This window comes from Physeter macrocephalus, chromosome 5 (genome assembly GCF_002837175.3).
Source record: "Physeter macrocephalus isolate SW-GA chromosome 5, ASM283717v5, whole genome shotgun sequence".
Taxonomy (NCBI): Eukaryota; Metazoa; Chordata; class Mammalia; order Artiodactyla; family Physeteridae; genus Physeter; species Physeter macrocephalus.
In genome coordinates, this window is record NC_041218.1 from 103,314,425 (window position 1) to 103,332,260 (window position 17,836).

The following is a 17,836-nucleotide window of genomic DNA, read 5'->3' on the forward strand; positions in this document are numbered from 1 at the left end:
GAATGGAAATTTTCCAATAATAAAAGAAGCAACACTCAAATAATTGTTTTGCCTGTGAAGAGGCTAAGCTTATAAAGATTGGAGTGTCCGTTACAGCTCTAGGGATGGACAGGCCTTTGACTTACCTCTCTTTCATTACAGATGCCAGCTTTAAGATACGAAAAGAGCTGTGTGAGAAAATTTGAGCTAGCTTTTAATGAAATTTTTATTCGGGTTTGCACATACTAAATCATGACTTAAGGGGAAAGGTCAAATAATAGCATGATTTTATTCTATACTTTTTTGAAAAGAATATCTTTTTATTAGATTCTTCTGGGTCCAAGGCCGATTTCTTCCAGAAACCCATTTTTTAGAAGAAATAGGCTGGCTCACGGGCCCAGCCGCTCCGCGGCACGTGGGATCCTCCCGGACCGGGGCGCGAACCCGGCTCCCCTGCATCGGCAGGCGGACGCGCAACCACTGCGCCACCAGGGAAGCCCCGAAGTAGGCTTCATTTTGACCTAATACATAAATCGCCTGTTTTACTTTGCCCAGGCATGTCGGCAGCAGCTGTTTAAGTTTCCTTTCCTGCTTTCCTTTAGTCAGCAAATTTACGCGTCTATTCAGTTCCGAGGCCTCTTACTGTAGCTGAGAGAGCCAAGTGCAGCTGTCCACATACACAGGGTCTAGGTGACAAGGTGCATGGGTGATACCCTATTCACCACAGAATGTTCTAGACTTTCTTGCTTACAGCTAATCCCTGCAGGCTTTCAGGGTTCCTACCTTCTACAGAGACTCAAGAATGGGCAAAAAAATGATGCTGCCTCCTGCCTGCTAAGGCCACACAGTGCATCTCTCAAAACAGCACATTTTCACTGTAATCTGACTTATTCAAGTAGGAACTGATCTTGGTGCAGACAGGGTGATGATTAGGACAGCAGCAGCTAATATTTCTTTACCTCTGACCACGGTCCCGGGAGGCTGCTGTATGTTCGTTTTGCTGATTAAGGAAGTGAAACCGAGAGGGATTATATACCACACTAAGTATGCTTGGTGAGTACCTGGCGGCCGCTGAGACTCAGAACCAGTTCTGTCTGACGCTATAAACTGATTTGCATCATAATCTCAGCTGGAGAGTCTTCATTCCAGAAAACTCTAAATTGTCTCAATTCTGCCTGTAAGAAATATATGGAAATATGAGTGGTTTTGACAAAATGGGAGAACAATATAAATTCATGGAAAAACAAATAAAATGTTTTCCAAGAATTAAGTTTAATGCCACATATAATCACTGCTTTAACGCATAAATAAGAATGATTCATTAAGGGCACTCCGTTTACTGGTGTATAAATAAATGCTGCTGAAGTGCTTGAAACTATTTACTCACAGTTGAAATGTGCCTTCTGTGGGCATGTTTTCATTATTAACGATCAGACTCTTTATTCATAATTGGGAAGGCAGGTACTCACCCACACCTTGTTGGAATGATCACAGGTCCGCGTGAGGGATCGCACACCTGTGTGCAGCCTTTTTGCACCGACACTGTTGTTGAAGTAGCGAGTTTGTCTGAGGGCTTAAAGAAGCACGTTCAGCTCAAGAATAACCATGAGGACAGGTGGTGCCAAAGTGGGATGGCTTTGCTGCGGAGCTGTGATCCAGAGCACTTATCCCCTTACGGGTGAGGACAGTGTCCTAAGGAAGCTGGGAAGAGGTGCTCCTAGCTTTGACAATTTGCTTGAACTCAAGCACTGAGAGTGTAACCGGTATTTCTGTGCAGATAGGATTCTGAATTCATGAAGAAATGCTCTCTCAGACTTTTTCGAAGCAGTCATATGAAATAAAACGTAACAATCATTTATAAATCTCCCAGGGTATTGATTTATAAATGATGGTGCACTCATCGTCTCCCAATGACCGCACCACTGCCCACCGCTTTGATCTCCCTCCAAACTGGGGGCTCAGTGAGTCACACAATGGAGAGGAAAATGACTGCATGACATTTTCTTTACGCACGTTATACGTGCTTGATTTATTTTATCAATATATTTATCACGATCACACCCATTATGTTTAGAAAAACAAAAAGAATAATTTGACGGTCAGATTCTCCACCCAGCTCCCAGGAAATAAAATACAACGTTCTTAATTTCAGCGCTACTAGCAATTTCTGAGGACATCACTTTCATAGTAGTGCTTTCAGTTTTCACATGCACACGTGTACATGCATGTATGTATATTTTTGTCATGAGCTTCACAATCACACATCTTTATTTTACTTCGCCTTTCTTTGTTTATTTGTTGAACCTATTTTGTTTGTTAGTTTGTTTTCTCTCTCAGGAGCTGTCTGTCATTGGCCTCTTTTTAAATTTGGGAAATTTAAAATAATATTTTTTTTTCTTAAAACAAAAGTAATGAATTATCAATGTACAGATGTTATCAATACAAACAAAATAATCAAATAATTAAAAATTTTAAGATATCTTGACTTTTGATGGACATTTTCATATATTTCTCGTCATTTTTATACGCACATATCTGAGATTGATTTAAAATTTAGTATTCCTTATTTTTTCACTTTAAAGTTTTGTATCCTATATTTTTTCACATTATATTATATATTCTTTATTTTTTCACTTTAAAGTTTTGTATCCTATATTTTTTGTATCCTATATTTTTTCACATTATATATTGGTTGTTTTCTAATTTCATTAAACATTTTTGAAAACATGATTCTAGAAGGTGCTTAATACTCATTGTATGGTTTTGTCACGTTCACTGCGACACTTCCCAGCTACGCTTGGCCCTGTGAGTATTTCCGGCTGTGGGCAGACCTCTGTGATACGCATCCCTGTTCTTGGGTCTGGGTCTGCCTCTCTCCTGAGCGCCTTGGAATTTCCTCCCAGGAGCATCATCTCAGGGACAATCTCAAGTCCTGTGACTTATCTTTCCTGCCAATTTTCCTCCAGAAGGGAAGTACCATTCACCTTGCAAGTAATGATACAGCAGAATGCCTGAGTACTGTAAGCTTGACACATGTTGATTTTTAAAATCTTTGCCAAGATTATACGTGTCAAATTTTTTTAAATGACTAGGGATTTGACTGGGACTGCAGTAAGTCTACAAATACTTTGGAAAAACCTGACATATTTATAATGGTGAGCTTGTTCATCCAAAAACACCATATTTACTCATTTATTCAAACCTAAACTCTTAACAAAGTGTTCTAATGGTTTTCATCTTTATACTACTTATTTGCTACTGTCTTAAAAAATAAGGGCTTCCCTGGTGGCGCAGTGGTTGCGCGTCCGCCTGCAAGAATGGAAATTTTCCAATAATAAAAGAAGCAACACTCAAATAATTGTTTTGCCTGTGAAGAGGCTAAGCTTATAAAGATTGGAGTGTCCGTTACAGCTCTAGGGATGGACAGGCCTTTGACTTACCTCTCTTTCATTACAGATGCCAGCTTTAAGATACGAAAAGAGCTGTGTGAGAAAATTTGAGCTAGCTTTTAATGAAATTTTTATTCGGGTTTGCACATACTAAATCATGACTTAAGGGGAAAGGTCAAATAATAGCATGATTTTATTCTATACTTTTTTGAAAAGAATATCTTTTTATTAGATTCTTCTGGGTCCAAGGCCGATTTCTTCCAGAAGGGATCCTCCCGGACCGGGGCGCGAACCCGGCTCCCCTGCATCGGCAGGCGGACGCGCAACCACTGCGCCACCAGGGAAGCCCCGAAGTAGGCTTCATTTTGACCTAATACATAAATCGCCTGTTTTACTTTGCCCAGGCATGTCGGCAGCAGCTGTTTAAGTTTCCTTTCCTGCTTTCCTTTAGTCAGCAAATTTACGCGTCTATTCAGTTCCGAGGCCTCTTACTGTAGCTGAGAGAGCCAAGTGCAGCTGTCCACATACACAGGGTCTAGGTGACAAGGTGCATGGGTGATACCCTATTCACCACAGAATGTTCTAGACTTTCTTGCTTACAGCTAATCCCTGCAGGCTTTCAGGGTTCCTACCTTCTACAGAGACTCAAGAATGGGCAAAAAAATGATGCTGCCTCCTGCCTGCTAAGGCCACACAGTGCATCTCTCAAAACAGCACATTTTCACTGTAATCTGACTTATTCAAGTAGGAACTGATCTTGGTGCAGACAGGGTGATGATTAGGACAGCAGCAGCTAATATTTCTTTACCTCTGACCACGGTCCCGGGAGGCTGCTGTATGTTCGTTTTGCTGATTAAGGAAGTGAAACCGAGAGGGATTATATACCACACTAAGTATGCTTGGTGAGTACCTGGCGGCCGCTGAGACTCAGAACCAGTTCTGTCTGACGCTATAAACTGATTTGCATCATAATCTCAGCTGGAGAGTCTTCATTCCAGAAAACTCTAAATTGTCTCAATTCTGCCTGTAAGAAATATATGGAAATATGAGTGGTTTTGACAAAATGGGAGAACAATATAAATTCATGGAAAAACAAATAAAATGTTTTCCAAGAATTAAGTTTAATGCCACATATAATCACTGCTTTAACGCATAAATAAGAATGATTCATTAAGGGCACTCCGTTTACTGGTGTATAAATAAATGCTGCTGAAGTGCTTGAAACTATTTACTCACAGTTGAAATGTGCCTTCTGTGGGCATGTTTTCATTATTAACGATCAGACTCTTTATTCATAATTGGGAAGGCAGGTACTCACCCACACCTTGTTGGAATGATCACAGGTCCGCGTGAGGGATCGCACACCTGTGTGCAGCCTTTTTGCACCGACACTGTTGTTGAAGTAGCGAGTTTGTCTGAGGGCTTAAAGAAGCACGTTCAGCTCAAGAATAACCATGAGGACAGGTGGTGCCAAAGTGGGATGGCTTTGCTGCGGAGCTGTGATCCAGAGCACTTATCCCCTTACGGGTGAGGACAGTGTCCTAAGGAAGCTGGGAAGAGGTGCTCCTAGCTTTGACAATTTGCTTGAACTCAAGCACTGAGAGTGTAACCGGTATTTCTGTGCAGATAGGATTCTGAATTCATGAAGAAATGCTCTCTCAGACTTTTTCGAAGCAGTCATATGAAATAAAACGTAACAATCATTTATAAATCTCCCAGGGTATTGATTTATAAATGATGGTGCACTCATCGTCTCCCAATGACCGCACCACTGCCCACCGCTTTGATCTCCCTCCAAACTGGGGGCTCAGTGAGTCACACAATGGAGAGGAAAATGACTGCATGACATTTTCTTTACGCACGTTATACGTGCTTGATTTATTTTATCAATATATTTATCACGATCACACCCATTATGTTTAGAAAAACAAAAAGAATAATTTGACGGTCAGATTCTCCACCCAGCTCCCAGGAAATAAAATACAACGTTCTTAATTTCAGCGCTACTAGCAATTTCTGAGGACATCACTTTCATAGTAGTGCTTTCAGTTTTCACATGCACACGTGTACATGCATGTATGTATATTTTTGTCATGAGCTTCACAATCACACATCTTTATTTTACTTCGCCTTTCTTTGTTTATTTGTTGAACCTATTTTGTTTGTTAGTTTGTTTTCTCTCTCAGGAGCTGTCTGTCATTGGCCTCTTTTTAAATTTGGGAAATTTAAAATAATATTTTTTTTTCTTAAAACAAAAGTAATGAATTATCAATGTACAGATGTTATCAATACAAACAAAATAATCAAATAATTAAAAATTTTAAGATATCTTGACTTTTGATGGACATTTTCATATATTTCTCGTCATTTTTATACGCACATATCTGAGATTGATTTAAAATTTAGTATTCCTTATTTTTTCACTTTAAAGTTTTGTATCCTATATTTTTTGTATCCTATATTTTTTCACATTATATATTGGTTGTTTTCTAATTTCATTAAACATTTTTGAAAACATGATTCTAGAAGGTGCTTAATACTCATTGTATGGTTTTGTCACGTTCACTGCGACACTTCCCAGCTACGCTTGGCCCTGTGAGTATTTCCGGCTGTGGGCAGACCTCTGTGATACGCATCCCTGTTCTTGGGTCTGGGTCTGCCTCTCTCCTGAGCGCCTTGGAATTTCCTCCCAGGAGCATCATCTCAGGGACAATCTCAAGTCCTGTGACTTATCTTTCCTGCCAATTTTCCTCCAGAAGGGAAGTACCATTCACCTTGCAAGTAATGATACAGCAGAATGCCTGAGTACTGTAAGCTTGACACATGTTGATTTTTAAAATCTTTGCCAAGATTATACGTGTCAAATTTTTTTAAATGACTAGGGATTTGACTGGGACTGCAGTAAGTCTACAAATACTTTGGAAAAACCTGACATATTTATAATGGTGAGCTTGTTCATCCAAAAACACCATATTTACTCATTTATTCAAACCTAAACTCTTAACAAAGTGTTCTAATGGTTTTCATCTTTATACTACTTATTTGCTACTGTCTTAAAAAATAAGGGCTTCCCTGGTGGCGCAGTGGTTGCGCGTCCGCCTGCAGATGCAGGAGACACGGGTTCGTGCCCCGGTCCGGGAGGATCCCGCGTGCCGCGGAGCGGCTGGGCCCGTGAGCCGTGGCCGCTGAGCCTGCGCGTCCGGAGCCTGTGCTCCGCAACGGGAGGGGCCACAACGGTGAGAGGCCCGCGTACCGCAAAAAAAAAAAAAAAAAAGATATTTCATACCTTTTTCTTGTTACTACTATTGAGGATTATATATTATGCCACAAATATCTTCTCTTTGGTTACTGCTGTCATATGGAGATTGGTTTAATTTTATCTTTACCTTGATTTTATCAATATTATTTGATCACTTCTGATACCTCTAAGTCATCTGGAGTGGATCATATAATCACTGCATCTGTAAAATGGACATCTTCCCTTCTTTTCCTGAATATTAAACACAAATATTTCCTTGTCTGTTATATCACTTATTAGTTACACTTGATTTAATCAAACAAGTGTTTTAAGTTATTTATAGTAAAATGTTATTTTCACTCGTATATTTTGTAACTTTTTTTTTTTTTTTTTTACTTTAATATCTGGTAGGTAAAGGGGAAGAGAACTAATAAGGGGCAAGCTCACTCACGTGCCCGGTTTGCTCTGCTAGACATTTAAGATACATCATGTCACTTAATGACACGACCCTTGGGGCACATGTGTCACTGCCTCAGTTTTACACATAAAGACTGAGATTCTGTGTGCAGCTCACTCAACAAACGAGCCGGTAGAGAGTGAATCTAGGAGTCAAATCTGTTATCTATCTACTACCACAAACTATGCCATTCTTAGTATAAGGTTCTAAATCCATTTTGTTTTTCTCTCTTTTTAAAGCTTTTAATAATATTCTCACATGTTTATATTTTCAGTTATATTATCTATAACTATTTTGTGATTTAAGAAATTCCAAGGGTCTTTTTGGAAAGCTTGAATTTAATTACGGTAGCAGCCAGTGTGTAAAACTTCAGCTTCCTAAGACACGTTCTTTATTCAGCTCACACAGTTCAAAGTCCTAAAAATCCTTTGGAATGTTATTATTTTTTACCAATAAAGTTAACCATCTAGTTACAGCCTTAGGCAAGACAGCCGGTGGCTAGTGTGGTATGTAGTTATGTTATGTAGGGGACAATTTATCATCAATTAACATCATTGTGATAGAAGGAAAAAAGGAAGCTCTGAAATTATGAACAATAAAACATAAGTCAGGAATGAAGACCCAGTCTCCTTTCTTTAACTCAGTCACCTACACACAGCCAACCAGGAAAATATTCGCCACAGTAGAGCCAGGTGGTGGAGACCATTTACTCTCATCATTTCACTGCTGCTAATAATAAGAGTATATAAGCACATGCAATAATAGTGGTATTAATAGAGCAGCTAGTTGTCACTTATTGAGAGTTGATCAGTGTCATGCTCTCTATGGATGTAATTTCATTTAATCCTCAAAACTCTGTGAGAATCATACGACAGTTTCCGTTTACTAAATGAGGATTTGGAAGTACACGCAGCTCTGTGTGATGGCCATGAGGTGTAAACAGTCTCTCTCCTAACAACTGTGCCCACCCCCTCTACTGGTGAGAGGTCCCTGCAGGTCTAAGGAGCATCTTCCAGTGGACTTCTGCTCCTTTGCAGCTGAAATGAATGCACCTGTGTCAGGCTATAGGTGGCAGCAGTGTTCCTTGGGAGAAGGAGCCTTTGCCTTTCTTTTCTCTCGGAGGACTCTTGTTATTTTAACCAACAGAGTGAGGTCTTTCCAGCAACTTCTCAACCCGTTGGTCATCTACCCAGAAAACTGCTCCTCTGGAAGCTTCCTGAAGTCTCAAGGATCATGAAATCATTCGAGACAAGACCTTAAAACACTGGCAAATTCTGCTTCATGGCTCCTCGATCACAGAGCTCCTAGTAATCACAAGCGAACCTGAAGGAACCCTAAGGTGGCCACGCGTTGAAAAACCCCTCCAGCACACAGCAGAGCCTTGGTTTTACAGACCCAGCCAGTTACTGAATTTCAAAGAGTTAAGTTAAATACAGCTTGCAGGAGAATTTAGCAAGTATAGACTTCTAATCTACATAATTCCGGTTCAAACATAGCTCTAGCAGATTCCTTAGCCTGTATTATCCAAGGCATTGCCTCAAATCTATTTTTCACCTTATTCTTAGATGCTTGATTAACATAGCTGCCATTTAACTGATAGAATTACAATGATCAAATTAATTTAGCCTGTGTAAACAGCCAAGTTGGATCATTTAAACCAAAATCAACATTGAGGTCTGCATTATACAAGTGGCTCTCTACCTGGATGCCGTGCACCATTTCCTCATATTTTAAATCAGGAAAATAATTTCCTGCATGACACTCAGCCCCTCATCTCCCTCCCCTCACCAGCTCTGAAATCTGTCGTAAGACCCTTCTTGCTAACTTTGGCCAGTTTTGGAAAGCTGCCATGTTTGTCGGCCACAGAGGGGCTTCCGGAGCCCTTGGCTTCTAGCAGCTGTAGCAGCAGCTGCCTCTGAATGCTCAGGTTCACATCATGTTGAAAACACAGTATCATATTTCTGAGTTCAGAGAAGCAGTATTGCTGCTGAGCAACTACACGTGGAAACGTAACTACACCTGAACCACGGCCAGTTTTCTTATGCGCGCCAGCTGTTGATCACAGGAGCGAAGAAAAGTTTCACAAAAGCCTATCACGTTGCTGGAAAAAATAATAGCAAAAGACTAGTTTCTAAAAGTGTGTTTCGTAGCATCACACACATGCACACACATCTCACAGTAAATAATAAAAAGTTTCTTTCTCTCACCCGTAAGAACTCTTTAGAGGTGAGGATTCTCGTGATTTACTGCACATAAAAATGCATAGTCCTGCTTCTAGACTCAGAAATTTGTCCTGGGATACGAATTTTTAACAAGCTCTCTGGTAAGTCTGGCACAGGACATCTGCCCTTTGAGAAACACTGTTTAGGAGTCTTGATCATTTTTGCAGTAGTGGCAATATTATCTATTTATGCAACTATAATTATAAGAAAAAGGAGATAAAAGCAGAGACACACTGGCCCTCTCTCCCTTCACATGAGCTCCCTGTGTTCTCGGCACTTAGAGGAATGCAGAAGGAAGCGGTGATCTTTGTAGCCAAAAAGTTATCTTTAGGGTGATCACCTACCCTGTTTTGCCTGAGGGTCAGGCCTCCCAGAAAGTGGGACTCCCAGCATTAAAGGGAGAAAAGCCCCAGGGAAAAATTACTATAATATAAGACACAACGAGGGCTTCAAAGTAAGTGTAAACAAACTGCTGTGGGGACCTGAACGAGCAAACAGGCAATTCTAAGACAATAGGAGGAAGACTATTTCTTTTTGGTGAGAAAGCTAAGATAATAAATTTGATTTTGAATAGTTGAGTTTAGGGGCCTGACCTGAATATTTATTGCTGTGAAACAAGCCACCCTAAAACCTAGTGCCTTAAAACAACAATTTATTCTTATCTCTCAGGAGTCTGGCGGGGGGGGGGGGGCTGAAGTCAAAGGCTGGCTTCAGTCAGCAACGTGTCTCAAGGCAGCTGCACTTCCTACCCGGTGGCCGGCTCTAAGCGGCCACAGCAGAGGCTGGCTGTCCCCTTGCAGGGTAGGTCTGGAATTGGTTGGGGTGGCATTACTCCTTCCCACCTCACTGTCACAGCGGTCACAGGCCAGCCCAGGCTCAGGGGCGGCGGGGACGAGAGGCACCACACGTCAATGGCTGGTGTCAACAACATGCGGGGGCTCCGCTCTGCACTGTGCTCGTGGGACGGACAAGGGGAGCGTGACGGGGACAGCGGGGTGCTCTCGTCCGGCTCTCCAGAGGGAAATCAGAATCGGAGTATCAACTGATAAGTTTTCTAAGGAAACGTTAGCGGTCGAAACCACAGAAACGGATGAGATCAGGGCGTTGAGAACGGGAAAAGAGCTACATTTAAGAGAGGAATTTAGGAGGAGAAGCCCACAAAGAGAGGGGAACACTAACAGCCAACAAGCAGGGGCCAGAGGGGAGATTAGGAGACGAGCGACTGGAGAGCTTCCCCCGGCCCCCCAGGCCTTGGGACCCGGGAAGGGGAAGGGGCGACGGGAGGTCCAGGGGTGCGGAGAGGGCGGAGGCGTGACCTTCGGGGTGCGGGGCTGGGCTGTAGTCCCAGTTTTGTTGGCCTGTTGGCCAGGGCTGGGGGAGAGGACCCGTAGAAGGGAGCGTAGATGGGGGGAAACAAAGGAAGGGACGTGGGGTGGTGGTGAGTGGAGGGGATGTTTGGCTTCTGTGAGGAGTAGACGTTCTCCACGAGACGGGAAGAAACACGCAGAGAACGGTGTAGTCTATTGAGGTACCTGGGGATCTGTTCGCTGTGCAGGTGGAACGAAACCACTTCATGCTAGAATCAGGAGTTGTCACCCTCAACGCACCTACAGGACACTCTTCACGTCAGTTATGGGTACAGACAAAGAGCTGGAGAAAAGAAACAACTGAGGGGTGGCAAAAGCCAAGTTCTACTGTTTGCTTTATCCTTTTTCTTCATTGTTTTGGTTCCAATTGTGGATTATCAACTGGAGGTAGAATTAAAAGAATTTAAAGAGAGATATCACAAAGATACAGCCCAATGGGATAGTCACGTGCTTACTAGCTTTTGGAAAAATATCTGGGAAAAGTAGCTATATTGAATGAGAGTTAAATCTTTTCTTTATCTTGTGATATGTAGATGGTAATAGACTATTTTTCCATCTTTTTTTCCTGTAAATTTCTGCTTTAGGAAAACTGGGTAATTCTATGACCATTGGAACATTATATATGTGTATACATACAGAGTTATTTTTAGCTAATACTTTTCCTTCACAGAGACACAGAAATTCTCTGACAGAAAAAAGTGTGAATTAAGAGTTGAGTATTCAATCTAAAGAGTTCAGTCAACTAAGTCAAAAACTATGATGAAACTAAAAGGCTGACAGACCAGCCTTTGGTAACAGGTTGTATTACAGTGTCATATGTACCACAGATGACGCATGCCTCCCTGTATGAAGTGAGAATAACAAAAGGCTAGCATAGCTCTCGGCCTGTAAAGGCAAGATTTTAATTTTTGTGTCTTCATCATGTCTTGCCTTTAACAGAATAAGAAAAGAAAGATGCATGGTTAATGGAATTTACAAATACTTTGTTTTCTCACAAATGGAAATATTAAAAAATATAAACCCTCTGAAGAATGGAAGTATGTCTTCCATTTTCGTGTCACTGTGCCTGGCATATAAGCTCTCGAAAGGATGGAGAGTGAATAAATGAGTGAATAAATGAAGCGTGGGTATTGAAATCAGCTTTATTTGACTATAACCTGAAAAATTATAAAGTGAAATTATAAATCAGGATGTGGGTGTTACAGGAAATATAATATTACATAAATATCCATCCCAAATATGGTATTTTATGCAATAATTGTGCAAGCACAGAAACTTACACATGAATAAAATGGGTGGCTGGGCCACCCTAGCTTCCGCACTAGAAGTTAGAAAATGTTAAATGTATATAAAATATTTTCCAGTATTCACTGGTAGAAAAAAATAGAAATGAAAAATGTTGATGTATTTCTGACTAATCTTTGCTATAGCAGATAATTTTTAGTGGAAATGACTTTGAATGGATATGGGCTTCCATGAGTCAGCATCCCGTCTCCTTTCACTCTTCCTCTAGGACAAGCAATGAGTGAGGCTGGTGATGGGGTGGAAAATGAGCAGTGATTTTTATTTGAAAATTGTTAGAAGATGTGTAGAGTTTACCACTTAGCACCAATCACAATACTAAGAAAGAGACTAAAGTAAAATCGATATTTTTAGAGTATGTTATTCGATCTAAAACATAAAGAGTTTAGAAATAGAACATTTCATTCTATGCTTAGAATCCTTCACTTGGGATAGGTAATCTGTCTGTTTGATTCCACAGAATGGACTTATGATTTCTGGCTTGGAATATTCTATGTAGGCTAATAATTTCAATTCCATGATCTGGAGTCCTCACCAATTAGGTTGTAAACTGTCGGCTGAGGGTACTCTGTAATTTTGCATATAGTGTCTAGCTTCTTCTTTTGATGGTATGAAAGGGAGGAGGGCAATGTCTCCAAAGATATAAAATCTTTACCAAATAATGGCTACAAAAATCATAACCATTAGGTGTGTGTGTGTGTGTGTGTGTGTGTGTATGGGTGTGTATATATATATGTGTGTGTGTGAATATACATACACACATATTCTAGCTATGGTTTTCTTCTTTACTTTGGGATATAAAAGAGATGATAAAGAGGAAAATAAGGCAAAGTCACACAAATTTGGCTTCAGAGAGGCTAAGCTGTCTATTCATCAGACTGACATAAGCTGCCATGACCAAGGCATGCTGGGATAGCTGCTCACCTACATTTAAAGGCAGGACAAACTCACAGAGACCTTAGTTAAGCTCAGGACAAATCATCTCCATTAGCACATGAAGCCTAAGGAGGAACCTAGAGCGGCACACATTATTTTAGAAGTGTTGTTTACAAATTAGGATTTAAAGATATATCTACATATACATATTTCTCCATATAAATGTAAATATATAAAGATTTAAATATATATTTATATATATAAACATCATCCTGATAAAATGATGAGATTTTTTTAATGTAATGGCTAAAAAGAATTTGAATGGTAGCAATAGAATTTTCTATTACCAACAGTAGTGTCAATAATTCTTCGATGACAAACTATAAAGGGAAAAACTTAAAAATGAGAAAGTAAAGATTTTACGCTCCCTTCATCCTATAATATTACGTCAAGTGTGTTAGCGAAATACAGAACAGTCTGGGGTGGTGTAAGGTACTGCCTATCCCAAGGTTAAAACTTCAATGAGTTTCCATTGGCTGAATGAGCGCATAAATTAATGCTATTCAGAGAAGCTTTAACTTGCACAGCTGACTTAGGAAGCGTGTGACTAAGCTTGACTAAGCTTCTGAATTGGCATCGGAGCCACACCGACAGGAGCTGCCTTATCTCTGCACCACTTTCTGCCTTTCACCCCCCCACCCTCATTTCCTCCCATTATCATCATCATTTTCATCACAGGCAGCTGAAGTTTCTCCCTCAAAATCAGAAGCCCTTGGAGATTGGTCCTGCTTAAGGCTATGGGTCCCTGAAAATGCAGTGTGTCTCTTTCATTTACATGTTGATTAAGTGAAAGTCTCTTAATTTGGGCCATTATCGATACATAAATCTGTAGAGAAAATAAACATGCATTTATAATGCAACGAAACAGTACATGATTTATTGTGCTTATAATGTGTAAACACAGAAGGAAAAGAAGTCCAGCTCTCAGATCCCCTGGACATGAAGCACTGCCAGCGACTGATGGGCAATGACACCCTCTGGGAAGGCCAGCCTCCCTGGCTCTCATAGCTCATCCTCATTTCAACTGAACTAGGTCTCCAGTTTTCAAACCGTCATACATAAACCTGTCTACCCTGACCATCCTCCTGTGGAGGGTTTGTGAGGGGTAAAATGGGATTCCATACCTGATTGTGGACTTTGTTTGGGGATTTTGGCTACCGCTTGAGGGCTGGAAGTGGAGAGCACTCGCTGGTTGGCAGAGCTGTGCATGCTGCCGGGAGCAGCCGCCGAGACGTTCTTGCGAGGCTTCACGTCCTGCAGCCACATGGGCGAGGCCTCGAAGGCCTGCATCCTCCGAGCGTGGCTGTTGGCATTGACTTTTAGGTAGGCCTGGGCTTTGTGTTCCTGAAGCTCTCCGTAATTGGCGTCGGTCACCCTGCATTCATATAAGCCTTCATCCTTTTTCCTCACTTTGGAAATCTGAAGCTTGTGAGAGATGTCATTGCCTTGGACTTTCACTGTCTGAAAAATTGCAAGTACAAAAATAAAGCGCTACATCAAGAGACTGGGTTCCAGCACCTTGTCCCGAGCTTGCTAACGCGGGAAAATTAAAGGGTCTCACTGGTCTCACAGCCATAGGCTGAAAGCTTTTTATTTTCTCAGCCGTCAAATTGGAAGACCTTATTTATCCTATTCTACTAACACCCGGACTCACACGATCACGGAGACATTAGCTCAATCCAGCTGGGCCGGATTCCATTAGCCGTGTGGTTCCCATTTCCCAGGCTGTGGGACCGGCTCTGCCATGTTCCCATCATGGGACTGGCCTCTGCCTGGCAAGCTCAGCTGAATGAAGCACGACCTAATGAGGCTGAGTGTATAGTTTACACAGCCTCTCTCACTTCTTCACTGCTGGCGACTGCTCTTGAGAGATCAAAAAGACATGTTGCTGGTCACGGCTGAGTTTAAGTGAGAAGGTGCTTTTATCCCCACTTTGGGATGATTACTAAAGGGACTGACAAAATAGACTTGGACAGTAATGTTTTCTTCTCAAATTGCTGGTGCAGTCTGACCTACGGTCATAGGGTGGCATGATTAGGGAGCAGATTAATGTCACCTGAAATCCTATGGCTCAGAGTACATACCCCCTGCTACCGTAGGGTCCGTGTGCTACTGGAACTTGAGAGGCCATCAGTTATACACTGCTTTGATTTTCAAAATAGAAATTGACTCTCGTTCCTACCAATAATTTATATGCCAGATTAACAGCAAGATTATATATAAGCTCATGTAAAATATATAAAATTCTATAATAGGTAATAGATATATATATATATCTATAAGCATCTTTATCAGAACTAGATTTGATATACATCATATATAATCCATGATTGACAGAATGATGGACTTCATAAGACATTCAAGATTTAAGGATTTGGATAATCTCAAAAGATAAGAAAAGAAGCGAGGAAGGCATAAAGTTATTTCTCTACTGGCCCTTACGCTTTCAAACAGCCAGAAGTAATTAAGAAAATTTGGGCAGTGTTCATCTGGTTTTTACATATAGAGTTGTATATACAAATAGTTTCCAACATCTGAACCATAAGTATGCATCTATGTGTATGAAAAATTACATATGAATATTACTAATACTGTAAAAATAAAGGGAATCGATAGTTTCAAATGTATTTTCAGCTGGGTCTCCGATTAAGGTTGGGGTATTCAAAGTGCTTATATTATTATTATCCCACTTTACAGTATAGTAAACTGAGGCTTAGGGGGTTTGGGTCAGTGATTTTCAACACTGACTGCCCACTAGAGTCATCTGAGGAGGTTTAGAAAATGCTCTCATTTGGATTAATGTAGAAACACTGTGTGCATCTCTGGGGGGCAAAGCTCGTATCAGTATTGTGTGAAAGCTCTCCTGAGAATTCAAATTAACTGCTGGTTTAGGACATATGTTCAAGGTCACACAGCGGGTAAACTGGGAACACACTGCTTTCTACCTCAGTTTGTGTCTAGAACTCTTTCCAGTTTACTAGATTATACGAACTCTGGGCACAGATAATACTGTTGGCAGTTGTGTGCATGGCTACGCATCTGATTGCATGCTTCCCTAGGTCAAGGTGTGTGAGGCTGCTTCGCCACTGGTCTTTGGAGGGTTGGGGTATGGGTGAAGGATGAAAGATGAATAGGAAATAAACAATCTACCTAATTGTGTATATGAAAAATGAAATATTTAAGAAAAACATCGTTAATAATGGATCTTACCAATAAAGCTTTTCTAGCACTGTCAGAAAACAAGAGTTTCTGTGATCTAAGAATAATTGAATTGAAAGGTTCTATCCGTGAGTTTATGAATAGAAACTGGAGTTTCTGGTTTGTATCTTATTTTTGTTTGATATTTTCTTCCATGTTGAGATTATACATTTAGATTAGAGAATCTGATTTTATTAGTATAATACATTCTTACACTTTTAGTTATAATAGCCTCAGAATAAATTTCTTTTTAAAATGTGGGTCATTGGATTTTTAGATTCTTTATACATATATTACGTCTAGTAATAGTAACTTGTTTACTAATTACCAACAAGCTGAGCAGTTGTACAGTATAAAATGATTCTAGATGGCTTCATCTGAGGAGTAGTAAAAAAAAGATTTTTTTTCTAATTTCACTCACAATTATGAAAAGTAATAACCAGAAGAGTAGAAATACATCTCTGTATTATCAACAGGTTAACCTCCTCCAATAATGTTTTAATATTTATATTGGCTTTTGGTTTTATATTTACATTTATATGATTTTGAACATTGGCATTAGGAATATGTCGCATGCATTATGAATGACGTTGAGCTGTTTTCATTACAACTTCAACACTCTGTTGGATGCTCTAATTTTTTTCAGCCTGGGAAGACTTTCGTACCGTTAGTGTTTTACTTGCTATTGAAGGATAATTACTGGCATAATTTTGAACGGATATTATTAGCACTGCAGCCCTTTAACAGTTATGTAACTGTTAATAAGAGCAAGAATAAAGTCTCACACACTTCTTTGGGTGGCAAAATGACTCCCTAGTAATTGTTCAAATATCTACGTCATTAAGATAAATAATTTTATTGTATGAACTCTGCTTCAGTGTGTGTGTATCCAGTGAGGTAAGACACGACACAGACAGCGGGCTCTCGCCCTGCCTATGCAAGTTGCCTGTTTCAGGGTCAGTAAGTTAATAGGCTTTTGAAAACCTGAAATTCCCTAACTGGTGCCCCCGGGCCCGAGGGCAGCCGTCGCGGTGACACTCACGCTGATCTTGGTCCCGTCGCCGTCCGGGTCCCGGTATGGCAGCAGCTCCGTCTGCGGGGGGCGGGCAGGGGGGGTGGACACCGACGCTCAGACCGGGCCCAGCCTGAGCCCTCGGCCATGCAAACCTAGCGGGGGGGGCGCTGCCCCGGGCCGCCCGGGGGCCGGGCTCGGGGACTCGGGAACGGGGATTAGGGGCTCCGGAGGGTGGGGACTGGGGGGCGGGGGCTCGGGGAGCGGGAGAATTAGGGACCCCCGAGGGTGGGGATTCCGGGGGGCGACCGCGGAGGCTGGGATTCCGGAGGGTGGGGAATCGGGGGCACCCGGGAACTCGGGGGGCTGCGTTCGGGTCAGGCCCCCGGGGCGCGCCAGTCTGCGGGACGGGACTCCGCGTCGCCCCCGGCCCGCGTCCCCTCCCCGCGGTCCCTTCTACAGGCTTCCTCTCGCCCCCGCACGGCCGCCGCCTCTTCTGCAGAACGGTGTGCACCTCCGTTCAGACCCTCGTTTCCCCGCCCCTCCGCTCCTGCTCTGTTCTCCTCCCCTCCCCGCCCCCTCTCCACTTGGGTCGCCTCGGGTCTCTCCGTCAGTCCCCATCCCCTTCTCCCCTGTCACCCTTTCCTCCCTCTCTCCCCGTCCTCCGTCTGCCCCCACCTCCCTCTCTCCCCCTCCACTTCCCCTCCTCCCTCTCCCTCTCTCCCCCTCCACTTCC

At 41.8% G+C, this 17,836-nt stretch overlaps 1 protein-coding gene across 2 annotated transcripts in view; it reads right to left on the minus strand.

Moving 5' to 3' along the window:
- Positions 1 to 17,836, minus strand: part of VSTM2A (V-set and transmembrane domain containing 2A) — a 26,556-nt gene that overhangs the window by 5,397 nt on the left and 3,323 nt on the right. For both annotated transcript variants that reach the window (XM_007106500.2, XM_028489484.2), the window contains exons 3-4: positions 17,131 to 17,181; positions 14,015 to 14,351 (exon numbers count right to left, since the gene is read on the minus strand). In XM_007106500.2, the coding sequence (XP_007106562.1) occupies positions 14,015 to 14,351; positions 17,131 to 17,181 (388 nt within the window). The remainder of the gene's footprint in view (positions 1 to 14,014; positions 14,352 to 17,130; positions 17,182 to 17,836) is intronic.